This window comes from Hemiscyllium ocellatum, chromosome 22 (assembly GCF_020745735.1).
Source record: "Hemiscyllium ocellatum isolate sHemOce1 chromosome 22, sHemOce1.pat.X.cur, whole genome shotgun sequence".
Lineage (NCBI taxonomy): Eukaryota > Metazoa > Chordata > Chondrichthyes > Orectolobiformes > Hemiscylliidae > Hemiscyllium > Hemiscyllium ocellatum.
The window spans coordinates 50,617,444-50,632,198 of record NC_083422.1 but is presented as its reverse complement, the minus strand read 5'-3'; the positions used below and the strand labels follow the sequence as shown (position 1 = coordinate 50,632,198).

At 43.8% G+C, this 14,755-nt stretch overlaps 1 protein-coding gene across 1 annotated transcript in view; it reads right to left on the bottom strand.

The window, feature by feature from the left end:
• slit1a (slit homolog 1a (Drosophila)) overlaps positions 1–14,755 on the bottom strand; it is a 278,048-nt gene that overhangs the window by 36,060 nt on the left and 227,233 nt on the right. Inside the window, exons 25-26 of the mRNA XM_060842211.1 lie at positions 3,244–3,315; positions 520–683 (exon numbers count right to left, since the gene is read on the bottom strand). Of these exons, the coding sequence (XP_060698194.1) occupies positions 520–683; positions 3,244–3,315 (236 nt within the window). The remainder of the gene's footprint in view (positions 1–519; positions 684–3,243; positions 3,316–14,755) is intronic.

Sequence of the window (14,755 nt, the reverse complement as noted above, 5' to 3'; positions counted from 1 at the left end):
CCTCTTTAGTCAAGATTTGATCATCTGTTCTATTATTTCCTTATGACTCAGAGTGTCAAATTAAATCTGATTTACCCTCCCTTGAAGTGCCTTAGGATATTGCAATGTGTAAAAGGTGCTATCTGAATGCAAGTCTTAGTTGCTGTCTGACAGGAGCTGCATTGAATCAGGACTTGATGTCAATCACTGCTGAATCCGGAGCAGTGTTGGATCAGGAGTTTACATGGAGCGGTGCTGAATCTAGTTTCTATCTGGACTACTGTTGAATCTGGAGTCTACAGACCAGTGCTGAATCTGGAGTCCATGTGCACCATGGTTTAATTTGGAGTATACATGGACCAGTGCTGAAGTCTATGTGCTGGAATGCTTGTGGATGAACAATGCTTTACACATTGAGCGTAGCTCAACACAAAATCAGGGAGTTCTTGTAGAAATGTAGGGGTTAGGGGAAGGCTTAGGGAGCTGTGCATAAGCTAACTCTCACCTCCAGGTGCACTGAGAGGAAAGGAGTCTTCTTACCGTGACACTCAAATCTCTTGGCGGGAGTGGTTAGGAGGAGCTTGCCCTCCATATCTCCTGGTCCAGCACAGCGGGCGATGCCAGGCTCTTTATACCCAGTTTTAACCCAGTCTGAAAGCCAGAGGAGATTGCAATCACAGTAGAGGGGGTTAGCTCCAATGGCACTGCAAGCGAAAGAGAGAGAACGGGAGTCAGGTCATGTTATACTCCACCTTATAACTCTAAGTTAGTTACAGAACTCTATTAGCATCAGCTATAGTGCAGTGGGTAGCATTCTCACTCTATGTTTGAATCTCACTCTGAGGGTGATATTCCCACTGCAATATGAAGAGAGCGGTGTGCCCTTGCAGGAGCTGTTACTCGACCGTGATCTCAAATTGAGGCACTGTTTTAATGGAGATTGAGAGGGTCCTGTAACACTATGCAAAAAGCAATTCACTGAAGTTTCTTCCTCCTTCAGTACTGCCAGAAACAGCTAGCAATGTTCCCAGTTCTTGCTTGTGGGGCTGTACTCTGCAAAATGTCTATCCATTCAATCAGCGACCTTTGAAAAGTAACTCAGTGTGCATGAAGTGCTTTTGGGGAGTTAAAATGCAAAGTTATAAGTTTCACCAGAGACGCTCACTGATGATGTTACCTAGTCATAGTGACGAAACGTCTGAAAACAAACCTTCCAGTTCAGCGAGCTAACTTACATACGTATCATCAACCTGAGCTACAAATCTTGAGTATAAAGGGGGACATGTTCAGTGTCACTGGGTCAAAATCCTGGAATTCCCTCCCTAAGGGCATTAGGTGTCTACCTACAGCAAATGGATGGCAACGGTTCCAGAAGGCAGCTCACTATCACCTTCTCAAGGACAAGGAGGATGGACAATAAATACTGGCCCAGCCAGCAACACCCACGTTCCATGAGTGAATAGAAAAAATGCTCTACAAGCATTAAAAAGACCTTACATTTGTCGTGTCCTTCATAACCTCAGGACTTTCTGTCTTTAAGCCAGTGAAGAGCTTTTGAAGTGGGTAAACACCTTGCCTGAGTCTGAAAGCTAAAGGTCAAAAAAAGACTCATTCCAGTGATGTGAGCACAGCAACTAGGTCCATGCTCCAGTGAAGTACTGAGGGAGTGCTGCCTTGTCAGAGGTGCTGTGTTTCAAATGAGATGCTAAACTGATGCCCCGCCTGCTCTCTTAAGCAGATGAGAAAGATCCCATGACACTCCCTTGATGAAGAGCCGGCCAGGCCACCCTGACACTCTGGCTAATATCTATCCTACAACTGAACAGAATCACAGCTAAGTTACAGCACAGAAAGAGGCCATTCAGCCCATCAAAAATTCATCACCACAGGAAGTAGTTGATGCCAAAACATTTAATGTATTCAAGAGATGGCTAGATTTTGTACCTGGGGTGAATGGGATCAGAGATCATGGGGAGAAAGTAGGATTAGGTTATTGAGTTGGACAATCAGCCATGATTGTGATGAATGGTTGGGCAGGCTCAAAGGGCTGAATGGCCTCCTCCTGCTCCTATCTTCTATGTTTCTATGTTTCTACCTGCTCCCTGAATGAGCAGCATACATAGTGACAATCTCCAGCCTTCTCCCTTCAACCCTGTTTGTTATCCCTTTTCAAGTAAAAGTCTTGATTCCCTTTTGAAAGCCTTAACTGAACCTGCCTCTGTCAAGCTCTCAGACAGTGAACTCCAGGCCCTAACCTCTAGCTGTGTGAAGAAATCTTTCTCACATTTCACTCTTGCTTCTTTTTCCAGTCACTTGAAATCTGTGCTCCTCATTCACGATCGCTTCACAAACAGGCAGAGTTTTTCACTCTCTTGTCCATCCAGACCCTTCATGACTTGATACACCCCAACCATCATTAAAAACAGATTATTCGGTCCTGAATGCAGCTGTAGACCTTGCTACATGCAAATTTTCTACTGCAATTCTCACCCTACAACAGACTTCAAAGAATACTTCATTGGCTGTGAAGCACTTCAGTTTGAGGAGGCAGCTATGTAAATGAATTGTTGTTAATGCGTTTTAGGACTCCAAACATGAGCCATACTGCTATTGGTGGAAACGGAGAGTTGCTTCATGGTTGACCCTGGTTTTGCCGTTATCTGACACCCATTTAATCCTCCTGGGATTAGACCTGGGAATACCATAGCCTCATGGCAATGTCACACTACAGGCAGTCCCTGGGTTTTGAACAGGTTCCATTCCTGAATCCATTCACAAGTCAGATGACAATGCAGGACAATATAAAATAACCCCTACTCATAAATTCAGGCAACTTTCATCTGTCAAATCTTTATCATTACTATTAATACACCCCTAAACGGGGTCGAATTCAAAACAACAAGCCCCTGTTCATAAATCAGGAACCACCTGTGCTGGTAATCCAAGCTAATACTCAAATGAACAGGTTCAAATCCCACTGTAGCTGGTGTAGTTTAAAAATCAGTGGACTTATTAAAAGGTGATACCAATAATGGCATACACGCGTGCACACATGCACACTCATGCACAACACATGCACACTCATGCACAATACATGCGCACTCATGCACAACACGCGCACACATGCACAACACACACGCACACGCGTGCACGCACAAACACAATTTGTGACATAGGATCTTTGCACAGACAGATGTAAAGAAGCTTCAGGGAACTAGCCACCTAACTTTACTATAATATCAAATGAACATTTCTTTCACTTACAGATGTGATAAAGAAGTCACATCAGCAAAGATTCCCTTAGGAAGTGTGGAGATGTCATTCCCATGTAGTGACCTGTGTGGGGAAAGGCAGAAGAAGAAATATTAATGCCACATTGACCACCCAGTCCACCTGTGACACAAATTTCAAAGAATTATGTATCTGAATCCCAAAAACACTACCCAGGGCCCTACCATTAATTGTACAAGTCCTGCTCTTGTTTATTTTCCCAAAATGCAATATCTCGCATTTATCCAAATTAAACACCATCTGCCACTGCTCAGCCCATTGATCAAGATCCCTTTGTAATTTTAGATAGCTTTCTTCATTGTCCATAATACCACCAATTTTGGTGTCATCTGCATAATTACTCCAGTATTCTCATCCAAATTGTTTAAAAAAATGACAAACAAAATTGGACCCAGCACTGATCCCTGTGGAACACCACTGATTATATGTCTCCAGAACAAGAAACAACCCTCCACCACCACCCTCTGCCTCTTACCGTCAAACCAATTTTGTTTCTAGTTGGAAAGCTCACCCTAAATCCCATGTGATCTAACTTTACCAAGTAATCTACCATGTGGAATCTTGTCAAAGGCTTTACTAAAGACCAACGTCTACTCCCTGCCCTCATCAATCTTTTTGGTTACATTCGTCAACAAACTTAAACAGGATTGTGAGATACGATTTCCCTTGAACAAAACCATGCTGAGTAGCCCTCATCAGTCCTTAACTTTCCAAATGCATTTAAATTCTATCTTTCAGAATCACCTCTAACAACTTACCCACCACTGATGTCAAACTCACAGATCTATGATTCCCTATAGTCTTTTTTAAATAAAGGCACAACATTAGCCACCCTCTAGTTGTCTGGCACCTCACTCGTGGTTATAGATAATATAAATATTTCTGTTAGGGGCCCTCATATACATTCAAAGTTTGGGAGAAGATTTGTAGCTCGGCTGCTCGTTGTTGTGGTTCTGTTCGCCGAGCTGGGAGTTTGTGTTGCAAACGTTTTGTCTCCTTTCTAGGTGACATCTAGGTGACCAAAAACGGATACCCGCGCAATTTCATCAACAGATGCCTAAGGGAAAGACAACGGAACGAGGACACCCAAAGGACTAGCCACACTACCATACATCAGAAGCATTTCCAAACTGACAGCCAGACTGCTGCGACCACTAGGACTCATAACAGCACACAAACCAACAGCCACTCTCAGACAACTCACCAGGACGAAGGACCCGATACCCAGCATGAGCAAAACCAATGTAGTGCACAAAATCCCATGCAAGGACTGCACAAAACACTACATAGAACAAACAGGAAGACAGCTAACGATCCACATCCATGAACACCAACTAGCCACGAAACGACACGACCAGTTATCCTTAGTAGCTACACATGCAGATGACAAGCAACATGAATTTGACTGGGACAACATTACTATTATAGGGGCAAGCCAAACAGAGAACAGCCAGGGAATTCCTAGAGGCATGGCACTCATCCACAGATTCTATCAACAAACACATCGACCTGGACCCAATATACCGGCCACGACAGCGGACAGGAAGAACTGACAACCGGAAGCGGCAGAGACAAAACACTATAAATACAGGAGGAAACATCACAGAAGCGCTTCACAGGGGGCGCCCAAGCACTGAGGATATCACTTAGAAAGGGGATGAAACGTTTGCAACACAAACTCCCAGCTCAGCGAACAGAACCACAACCTCATATACATTGAAAAGTATACCAAGCTTTCAGGAGACCAGATGAGACAAACATGACTGTAGCTCCAATAGATCAGACCCCTTCCCATTCACTCCCAATGTATAGAATCCCAATAGATCAAACCCCTTCCCATTTACTCCCAATGTACAGAATCCCAATAGACCAAATACCTTCCCATTCAATACCAAAGGATCAATCACCTACCCATCCAATCCAATTTGCGGAATTCCAATTGATCAAAACCTTTCCCAGCCACTCCTAGTGTACACAATTCCAATAGGCCAAAATATTTCCCAATCAGTCTAAGTGCACAGAATTCCAATGGATCAAACCCCTTCTAGGTCACTCTCATTGTACACACTCCCAGCAGACCAAATCTTTTTCCAATCAATCCATTATACAGAATAGGTTAAATTCTACCCAATCATTACATTACCTGGAGCAAACACATAAACGTAATTCATTGTGTTGAATTCCAATGGATTTAATAATTTCTCAAGGACTCTCATTGGTGAGCATTTCAAACCCATATTTATAACATTCCGAAGCGATTCTTTTTGATCAAACTGAGATCATTAGGCAAGCCGAGTTATTGACTAGAAAGGGAAATGTTTTAAAAATGTGATCTGTCATCTGTGATTGATCCATTATTATTCAATTGTGATGATTCCACTGGTCAGGACCTGGCAATGTGGTCTTCCCTGTTACCCTAACAACCCCCTCTCTGGTTCTCATCACCTGAATTTGTAAAGATGCAGAAAGATCTGGGTGCCCTAGTGCAAGAATTGCAAAAAGATTAATATGCAGATCCAGCAAGTAATTAGGAAAGCTAACAGAATGTTCTTATTGGTTGTGAGAAGAATTGAATAAAAGGGTGGAGAGGTTACGCTTCAGTTACACAGGGACACGGGTGAGACCGCGTTGAGAGTATTATGCACAATAATGATCTCCCGATTTAAGAAGACTGTAAATACATTGAAAAGTTTACCAAACTATGGAATGGGTGGGTTATCCTACAGTGTAAGGTTGGACAGACTAGACTTGTATCTTTGGATTTTCGAAGAATAAGAGGTGACTTGATTGAAGCGAATAACGCCCTGAGGGATCTGGGCAGGCTGGATGTGGAAATGATGTTTCCTCTTTTGGGAGAATCTCGAACTTGGCATCAGTGTTTAATCATAAGGGTTGGCCAATTTAGACAAAGATTAGGTAATTCTATTTCTCTCAAAGAGGGTTGAGAGTCTTTGGAATCCTCTTCCTCAAAAGGAAGTGGGGGCAGAGTCTTTGAACAGAGCTAGGTCGATTCTGGATAAGAAAGGGGGTGAAAGGTTATCAGGGGTATGTGGGAGTCTAGAAAAATCTGATCAGCTACAATCCTTATTGAATAGTGGAGCAACTGAGTTGTCCACTCCTCTTAATTCATATATTTGTTGCTCCTCCTTCCACGAGATCCTGCAAACATGCCTCATCCACCAGCACGGATTGATGAGTGGGCCCTTTCACTGTGAAGGATCTCACATAATCTGGTTCTCTCCCTGTCGCTATCACTTCCTCCAGACCCACAATCCTCCGAGACCTCCACCTGGGTCCTCTTGTGTTTTCCCTCCATCCCACCAAGTGGTGTCCGTGCGATCTGCTGCCAGGGCCCTGAGTTCTGGAATTCCCCTCTTCGTCCTCCTTGAAGTCATTGGGGCTATGTTTCCTGCTTTTATACTGTCTAGTCCTATTAGAATTTTATACGTTTCTATGGGATACCCACCTCATTCTTCTAACCTGTAATGAATACAGTCCTAACCCATCCAGTCTCTCTTCATACATCAGTCCTGCCACATCAGGAATCAGTGTCTGAAGAGTCTTTTAAGACACTCGCTATTAAAGTTTGCCTGATTATGTGAAAGTTATTTTTCTCCTTGCCTACGTATTTAGTAGACTGTTTGTCGTTGGATTTACTATTGAATCTCTGATCTTCACGATCTGTAGTACTGGGCTCCTCAATAGTGAGAATTCCATCTCTACATCTAGTCTGTTAAATGTATTTATCACTTCAAAGAGCTCCATAAGGTCAGCACAACACCCCAGTGGTCAACTTATCCCGATAGTTATAGACTCAGTTCTGGTCGTGCAAGTCTTTGTACTTTCTCCAGTGATTCTATGCCCATTTACAGGTAAGGCTTGCCCTGCATTAACGTGTCAAATGAACAGATTATGCTTCAATCTCTCGGAGTCAGTACCTTACTCAGTGAGAGATGAAGGCTGTAATTAGTAAACCCTCTACTGCCAGGAGCTCACAGCAGGTTGCCAGGTAACACTGTTCCTGAGTGTTAATGAAAGCACTGGCCTGTTAAATAATCTGCCAGTTAGTGGCTGAATTGGGATCTGGACTGTTGAAACTGTTCTCTGAACAGCAGGGCAGTACCCAGCGCACAGGGTATGGAAACCTCTGCAAAAACAAGGCAGAGGAAATAAAATGAAATGCCCATGCTCTTCCCAAAGCTTTCTATTTTGTTGTCTGAAGTGAAAATATTAAATCCCATGTGACACAAGTGAGGAGACATCTGAAACGATATTTATTCAGTGATCGTGATGGACTAATAGCGAATGGGCAGATAGAAGGTGAGAAAATGGTGGGTGGCACGGTGGCTCAGTGGTTAGCACTGCAGCTTCACAATGCCAGGGACCCCGGGTTCGGTTCCAGCCTCGTGCGACTCTCTGTGTGGTGTTTGCGCATTCTCCCCGTGTCTGCGTGGGTTTATTCCCACTCATCCAAAGATGTGCAGGTTAGGTGGATTGGCCATGCTAGATTGTCCCGTAGTATCCAGGGATGTGCAGGCTAACTGGGTTGATGATGGGAAATGTGCAGTTACAGGAATAGGGTAGGGAGTGGGTCTGGGGGGGATGCTCTTTGGAGGATTGGTATGGACTCGATGGGCCAAATGGCCTGCTTCCACGCCATAGGGATTCTGTGAGGAGGCAGGGAGAAAGAAAGTGCAAAAACGGAGATTGACAGGCAGAGGGACACACACAGATAATTGTCTATACCTTACTTGGAGATTGAGCCCCTGTGTTCGAAACTCCCCAGTTAGGGAAAACATCTCTCAGTCTTTAACCTGCCAAGTCCTTCACAAATTTTACTTCTCAACTTTATTCACTATGTTTCAATGACACCACTTCTCATTCTTTGAAATTTCAAAGACAACAATCCCAGGCCGTAAAATAATCTCATAAAATAATCTTCTCATCCCAGAAATCAATGTCATGAATATTCATTGCACTCTATGGATGTGAATCTTATCAGATCGGGTAGATCAATTGGAGAGACAGATAGAAGCGATGAGGAATTTGCAACAGCAACAGTATGTGATGGATGGCAGTTATAGGAAAGGGGGGAAAAGTCTCAGATACAGTCACATAGATGGGTTAACTCCAGGAAGGGGAGAGAGGTCGGCACCTAGCGCAGGAGTCTTTTGTGGCTATACCCATTTCAAACAGGTATGCTGTTTTGGAAAATGTAGGGGGTGATGGATTCTCAGGGGAACGTAGCACGAACAGCCAAGTTTCTGGTATTGAGACTGGCTCTAATGCAATGAGGAGTACATCGGCTTCCAAGAGATCAATTGTGTTAGGGGATTCTGTAGTCAGAGGTACAGACAAACGTTTCTGTGGCCAGCAGAGAAAAACCAGAATGGTGTGTTGCTTCCGTGGTGCCAGGATCAAGGATGTCTCAGAGAGGGTACAGAATGTTCTCACGGGGAAGAGGGGCCAGCAGGACGTCATTATCCACATTGGAACCAACGACATAGGAAGGGAAAAGGTTGAGACTCTGAATGGAGATTACAAAGAGTAAGGCAGAAATTTTAAAAGTAGGTCCTCAAGGGTAGCAATATCTGGATTATTCCCAGTGCTACGAGCTAGTGAGGGCAGGAATAGGAGGATAGAGCAGATGAATGCATGGCTGAGGAGCTGGTGCATGGGAGAAGGATTCACATTTTTGGATCATTGGAATCTCTTTTGGGGTAGAAGTGACCTGTACAAGAAGGACGGATTGCACCTAAATTGGAAGGGGACTAATATACTGGCAGGGAGATTTGCTAGAACTGCTTGGGAGGATTTAAACTAGTAAGGTGGGGGGGCGGGGGGAAGGCGGTGGGACCCAGGGAGATAGTGAGGAAAGAGATCGAACTGAGATGGGTACAGCTGAGAACAGAAGTGAGTCAAACAGTCAGGGCAGGCAGGGACAAGGTAGGACTAATAAATTAAACTGCATTTATTTCAACGCAAGGGGCCTAACAGGGAAGGCAGATGAACTCAGGGCATGGTTAGGAAAATGGGACCGGGATATCATAGCAATTACAGAAACATGGCTCAGGGATGGGCAGGACTGGCAGCTTAATGTTCCAGGATGCAAATGCTACAGGAAGGATAGAAAGGGAGGCAAGACAGGAGGTGGGAGTGGCATTTTTGATAAGGGATAGCATTACAGCTGTGTTGAGGGAGGATATTCCTGGAAATACATCCAGGGAAGTTATTTGGGTGGAACTGAGAAATAAGAAAGGGATGATCACCTTATTGGGATTGTATTATAGACCCCCCAATAGTCAGAGGGAAATTGAGAAACAAACTTGTAAGGAGATCTCAGTTATCTGTAAGAATAACAGAGTAGTTATGGTAGGGAATTTTAACTTTCCAAACATCGACTGAGACTGCCATAGTGTTAAAGGTTTAGATGGAGAGGAATTTCTTAAGTGCGTACAAGACAATTTTCTGATTCAGTATGTGGATGTATCTACTAGAGAAGGTGCAAAACTTGACCTACTCTTGGGAAACAAGGCAGGGCAGCAACTGAGGTGTCAGTGGGGGAGCACTTTGGGGCCAGCGACCATAATTCTACTCGTTTGAAAATAGTGATGGAAAAGGATAGACCAGATCTAAAAGTTGAAGTTCTAAACTGAAGAAAGGACAATTTTGACGGTATTAGGCAAGAACTTTTGAAAGCTGATTGGGGGCAGATGTTCGCAGGTAAAAGGACGGCTGGAAAATGGGAAGCCTTCAGAAATGAGATAACAAGAATCCAGAGAAAGTATATTCCTGTCATGGTGAAAGGGAAGGCTGGTAAGTATAGGGAATGCTGCATGACTAAAGAAATTGAGGGTTTGGTTAAGAAAAAGAAGGAAGCATATGTCAGGTGTAGATAGGATAGATCGAGTGAATCCTTAGAAGAGTATAAAGGCAGTAGGTGTATAGTTAAGAGGGAAATCAAGATGGCAAAAAGGGGATGTGAGATAGCTTTGGCAAATAGAGTTAAGGAGAATCCAAAGGGGTTTTATAAATATATTAAGGACAAAAGGGTAACTAGGGAGAGAATCGGGCCCCTCAAAGATCAGCAAGGGGGCCTTTGTGTGGAGCCATAAAAATGGGGGAGATACTAAATTAATATTTTGCATCAGTATTTACTGTGGAAAAGGATATGGAAGATATAGAATGTAGGGAAATAGATGGTGACATCATGCAAAATGTCCAGATTACAGAGGAGGAAGTGCTGGATGTCTTGAAATGGATAAATGTCTTGAAACGGATAAATCCCCAGGGTCAGGTGTACCCGAGAACTCTGTGGGAAGCTAGAGAAGTGAATGCTGGGCCTCTTGCTGAGATATTTGTATCAACGATAGTCACAGGTGAGGTGCCGGAAGACTGGAGGTTGGCTAACGTGGTGCCACTGTTTAAGAAGGGCAGTAAAGACAAGCCAGGGAACTATAGACCGGTGAGCCTGACCTCAGTGGTGGGCAAGTTGTTGGAGGGAATCCTGAGGGACAGGATGTACATGTATTTGGAAAGGCAAGGACTGATTTGGGATAGTCAACATGGCTTTGTGCTTGGGAATCATGTCTCACAAACTTGATTGAGTTTTTTGAAGAAGTAACAAAGAAGATTGTTGAGGGCAGAGCAGTAGATGGGAACGATATGGACTTCAGTAAAGCGTTCGACAAGGTTCCCCATGGGAGACTGATAAACAAGGTTAGATCTCATGGAATAAAGGAAGAACTAGCCATTTGGATACTGAACTGGCTCAAAGGTAGAAGACAGAGGGTGGTGGTGGAGGGTTGTTTTTCAGACTGGAGGCCTGTGACCAGTGGGGTGCCACAAGGATCGGTGCTGGGTACTCTACTTTTGTCATTTACATAAATTATTTGGATGTGAGTATAAGAGGTACAGTTAGTAAGTTTGCAGATGACACCAAAATTGGAGGTGTAGTGGACAGCGAAGAGGGCTACCTCAGATTACAACAGGATCTGGACCAGACGGGCCAATGGGCTGAGAAGTGGCAAATGGAGTTTAATTCAGATAAATGCGAGGTGCTGCATTTTGGAAAGCAAACCTTAGCAGGACTTATACGCTTAATGGTAAGGTCCTAGGGAGTGCTGCTGAACAAAGAGGCCTTGGAGTGCAGGTTCATAGCGCCTTGAAAGTGGAGTCGCAGGTAGATAGGATAGTGAAGAAGGCATTTGGTATGCTTTCCTTTATTGGTCAGAGTATTGAGTACAGGAGTTGGGAGGTCATGTTGCGGCTATACAGGACATTGGTCAGGCCACTGTTGGAATATTGCATGCAATTCTGGTCTCCTTCCTATTGGAAAGATGTTGTAAAGCTTGAAAGGGTTCAGAAAAGATTTACAAGAATGTTGCCAGGGTTGGAGGATCTGAGCTACGGGGAGACGCTAAACAGGCTGGGGCTCTTTTCCCTGGAGCGTTGGAGGCTGAGGGGTGACCTTATAGAGATTTACAAAATTATGAGGGGCATGGATAGGATAAATACACAAAGTCTTTTCCCTGGGGTGGGGGAGTCCAGAACTAGAGGGCATAGGTGTAGGGTGAGACGGGAAAGATATAAAAGAGACCTAAGGGCAAACTTTTTCACACAGAGGGTGGTACGTGCATGGAATGAGCTGCCAGAGGATGTGGTAGATGCTGGTACAATTGCAACATTTCAGAGGCATTTGGATGGGTATATGAATAGGAAGGGTTTGGAGGGAAATGGGCCGGATGCTGGCAGGTGGGACTAGATTGGGTTGGGATATCTGGTGGGCATGGACGGGTTGAACCAAAGGGTCTGTTTCCATGCTGTACATCTCTATGACTCTGTGACTCTATGGTATATCTTTCCTGAAGCCAGGGGACCACACCTGCACACAATGCTCCAGCTGTGATCTCACTAATGCCCTGTATAACAATGGTAAGGCTTCTTTATTCTGATACTCCAATTCCTTCGTGCTAAAAGTTATCAAAGCATTTGCTTTTCTTAACTGCTTGCCTTATGTGCATGTTACTTCCTGTTGTACATGTACAATGACATCCCTGGTTCTGCCCATACCAACAATTCCCAGTCTCTCAACATTTCAAATCATATTCTGCTTTTCTTGTTTTCTTTCCAAAGTGAATAATTTCCATTTTCTTGATAAGTCACTTGACTGTCCATATCTTTCCACAGTCTCTATGTCCTCCTCACAGCTTAGCTTCCTACCTAACTTTGCATTGTCAGCAAACTTGCATACATTACTCAATCATTGATTATAGATTGTAAATAGCTTAGGCTATAGCACTGACCCTTGGACATTCTATTAATAATATAATGGCACTGTCACTGGACTATAATCAGAGACCTAGGATAAAGTGAGGACTGCAGATGCTGGCGAGTCAGAGGTGAAAAGTATGGAACTGGAAAAGCACAGCAGGTCAGGCAGCATCTGAGGAGCAGGAGAGTCAACATTTCAGGCATAAGCCCTTCATCAGGAATGCTTCCCCTTAACTAACATGCCTCTTTCAATCTCAATAAACTTAGTTATAGTCATAGAGATGGACAGCCAGAAACAGACTCTTCGGTCCACTCATCCATGCAACAGATATTCTACATTAATCGAGTCCTGTTTGCCAACATTTGGTTCATATCCCTCTAAACTCTTCCTATTCATATACCCATCCAGATGCCTTTTAAATGCTGTAACTGTACCAACCCCCACCACTTCCTCTGGCAGCTCATTCCATACACGCACCCACCTCTGCGTGAAAAAGTTACTCCTTAGGTCCCTTTTAAATCTTTCCCCTTTCACCTTAAATCTATGCCGTCTCATGAAAACAACAAATGCTGGAGATCACAGCGGGTCAGACAGCATGCATGGAGAGAGAGCAGGTTAATGTTTTGAATCTAGATGAAGTATTTGTGGTTTTCAGTACAGATTCCAGCTTCTGCAGTAATTTGTTCCAATGCCCTGTAGTTTTGGATTCCCCTACTGTGGGGAAAAGACCTTGACTATTCACCCTATCCATGCCCCTCATGACTTTATAAGTCTCTATAAGGTCACTTCTCACCTTCCAATGCTCCAGGGAAAACAGCCCCAGCCTGTTCAGCCTTTCCCGATAGCTCAAACCCTCCAACCCTGGCAACAACCTTGTAAGTCATTTCTGAACCCTTTCAAGTTTCACAACTTCTTTCCTATAGCAGGTAAACCAGAATTGCTTGCAGTATTTCAAAAGTGGCTTAACCAATGTCCTGTACAGCCGCAACATGACCTCCCAACTCCTATACTCAATGCACTGACCAATAAAAGCAAGCATACTAAACATCTTTTTCATCACCATGTCTACCTGCGACTCCAATCAATTTCTCAAAGGCAGCCTGCCTTTCATAAATCGATGTGACTTGGCGATATGGGTGGCATGGTGGCACAGTGGATGGGTGGCACAGTGGTTAGCACTGCTGCCTCACAGTGGCAGAGACCCGGGTTCAATTCCCACCTCAGGCAACTGTCTGTGTGGAGTTTGCACATTGTCCCTGTATCTGCACGGGTTTCCTTCGGCTGTTCCAGTTTCCTCCCACAGTCCAAAATGTGTAGGTTATGTGAATTGGTCATGCTAAATTGCCCCATAGTGTTCGGTGAAGGGGTAAACGTAGCGGAATGGGTCTGGGTGGGTTGCTCTTCGGAGGGTCCGTGTGGACTTGTTGGGCCGAAGGGCATGTTTCCACACTGTAGGGAATCTAATCTAATCAAATCAGAAACAGCTTTTCTAAATTCCCTGATATCGTATCCCTATTAACAGATTCCAACATTCACTACTTCTATTACATCAACTAATGAACTTATGGTTTCAGTGTCTCTCTCTTCTTAAGTAGTGAGTTGGATAATTCAATTTAATTATGAATTAATTATTAAAGTAATTGAATAATGGAAGAAAGATAAAGTTAAGGTGAGAGAAAGCACAGCGACAAGGAAGAGAAAATGGTTGAGAGAGGAACTGTTTGGAGAAATGTTATTGTACTTCATGTCCTGGCCGTTTGCTTAATCTATGACCTCTACTTCTGCTGAAAGTTCCTCTGTGTGCAGTCTATGGCAGCAGAGAGCTAGCCACTGAAACAAACAGCATGGAGGATGTTTACAAAAATGCAGACGGCAAATTTAAATTACTGCGCAGGGTCAAAATAGATGTGCATTTTTCATTGCTACTGTGGATCTCAAAGGAGATATGGGACAGAATTGGATTTATTTTAATCTTCAGTAACAATACTATGAAATAGCTACAGAGTTATTTGTTTTTAAAACTCAGCAAATTAGGTTAGATTACTTACAGTGTGGAAACAGACCCTTCGGCCCAACAAGTCCACACTGACCCTCTGAAGAGCAACCCACCCAGACCCGTTCCCCTACATTTAACCCTTCACTCAACACTAAGGGGAATTTAACATGCCCAATTCACCTAACAGGCACATTTTTGGACTGTGGGACGAAACC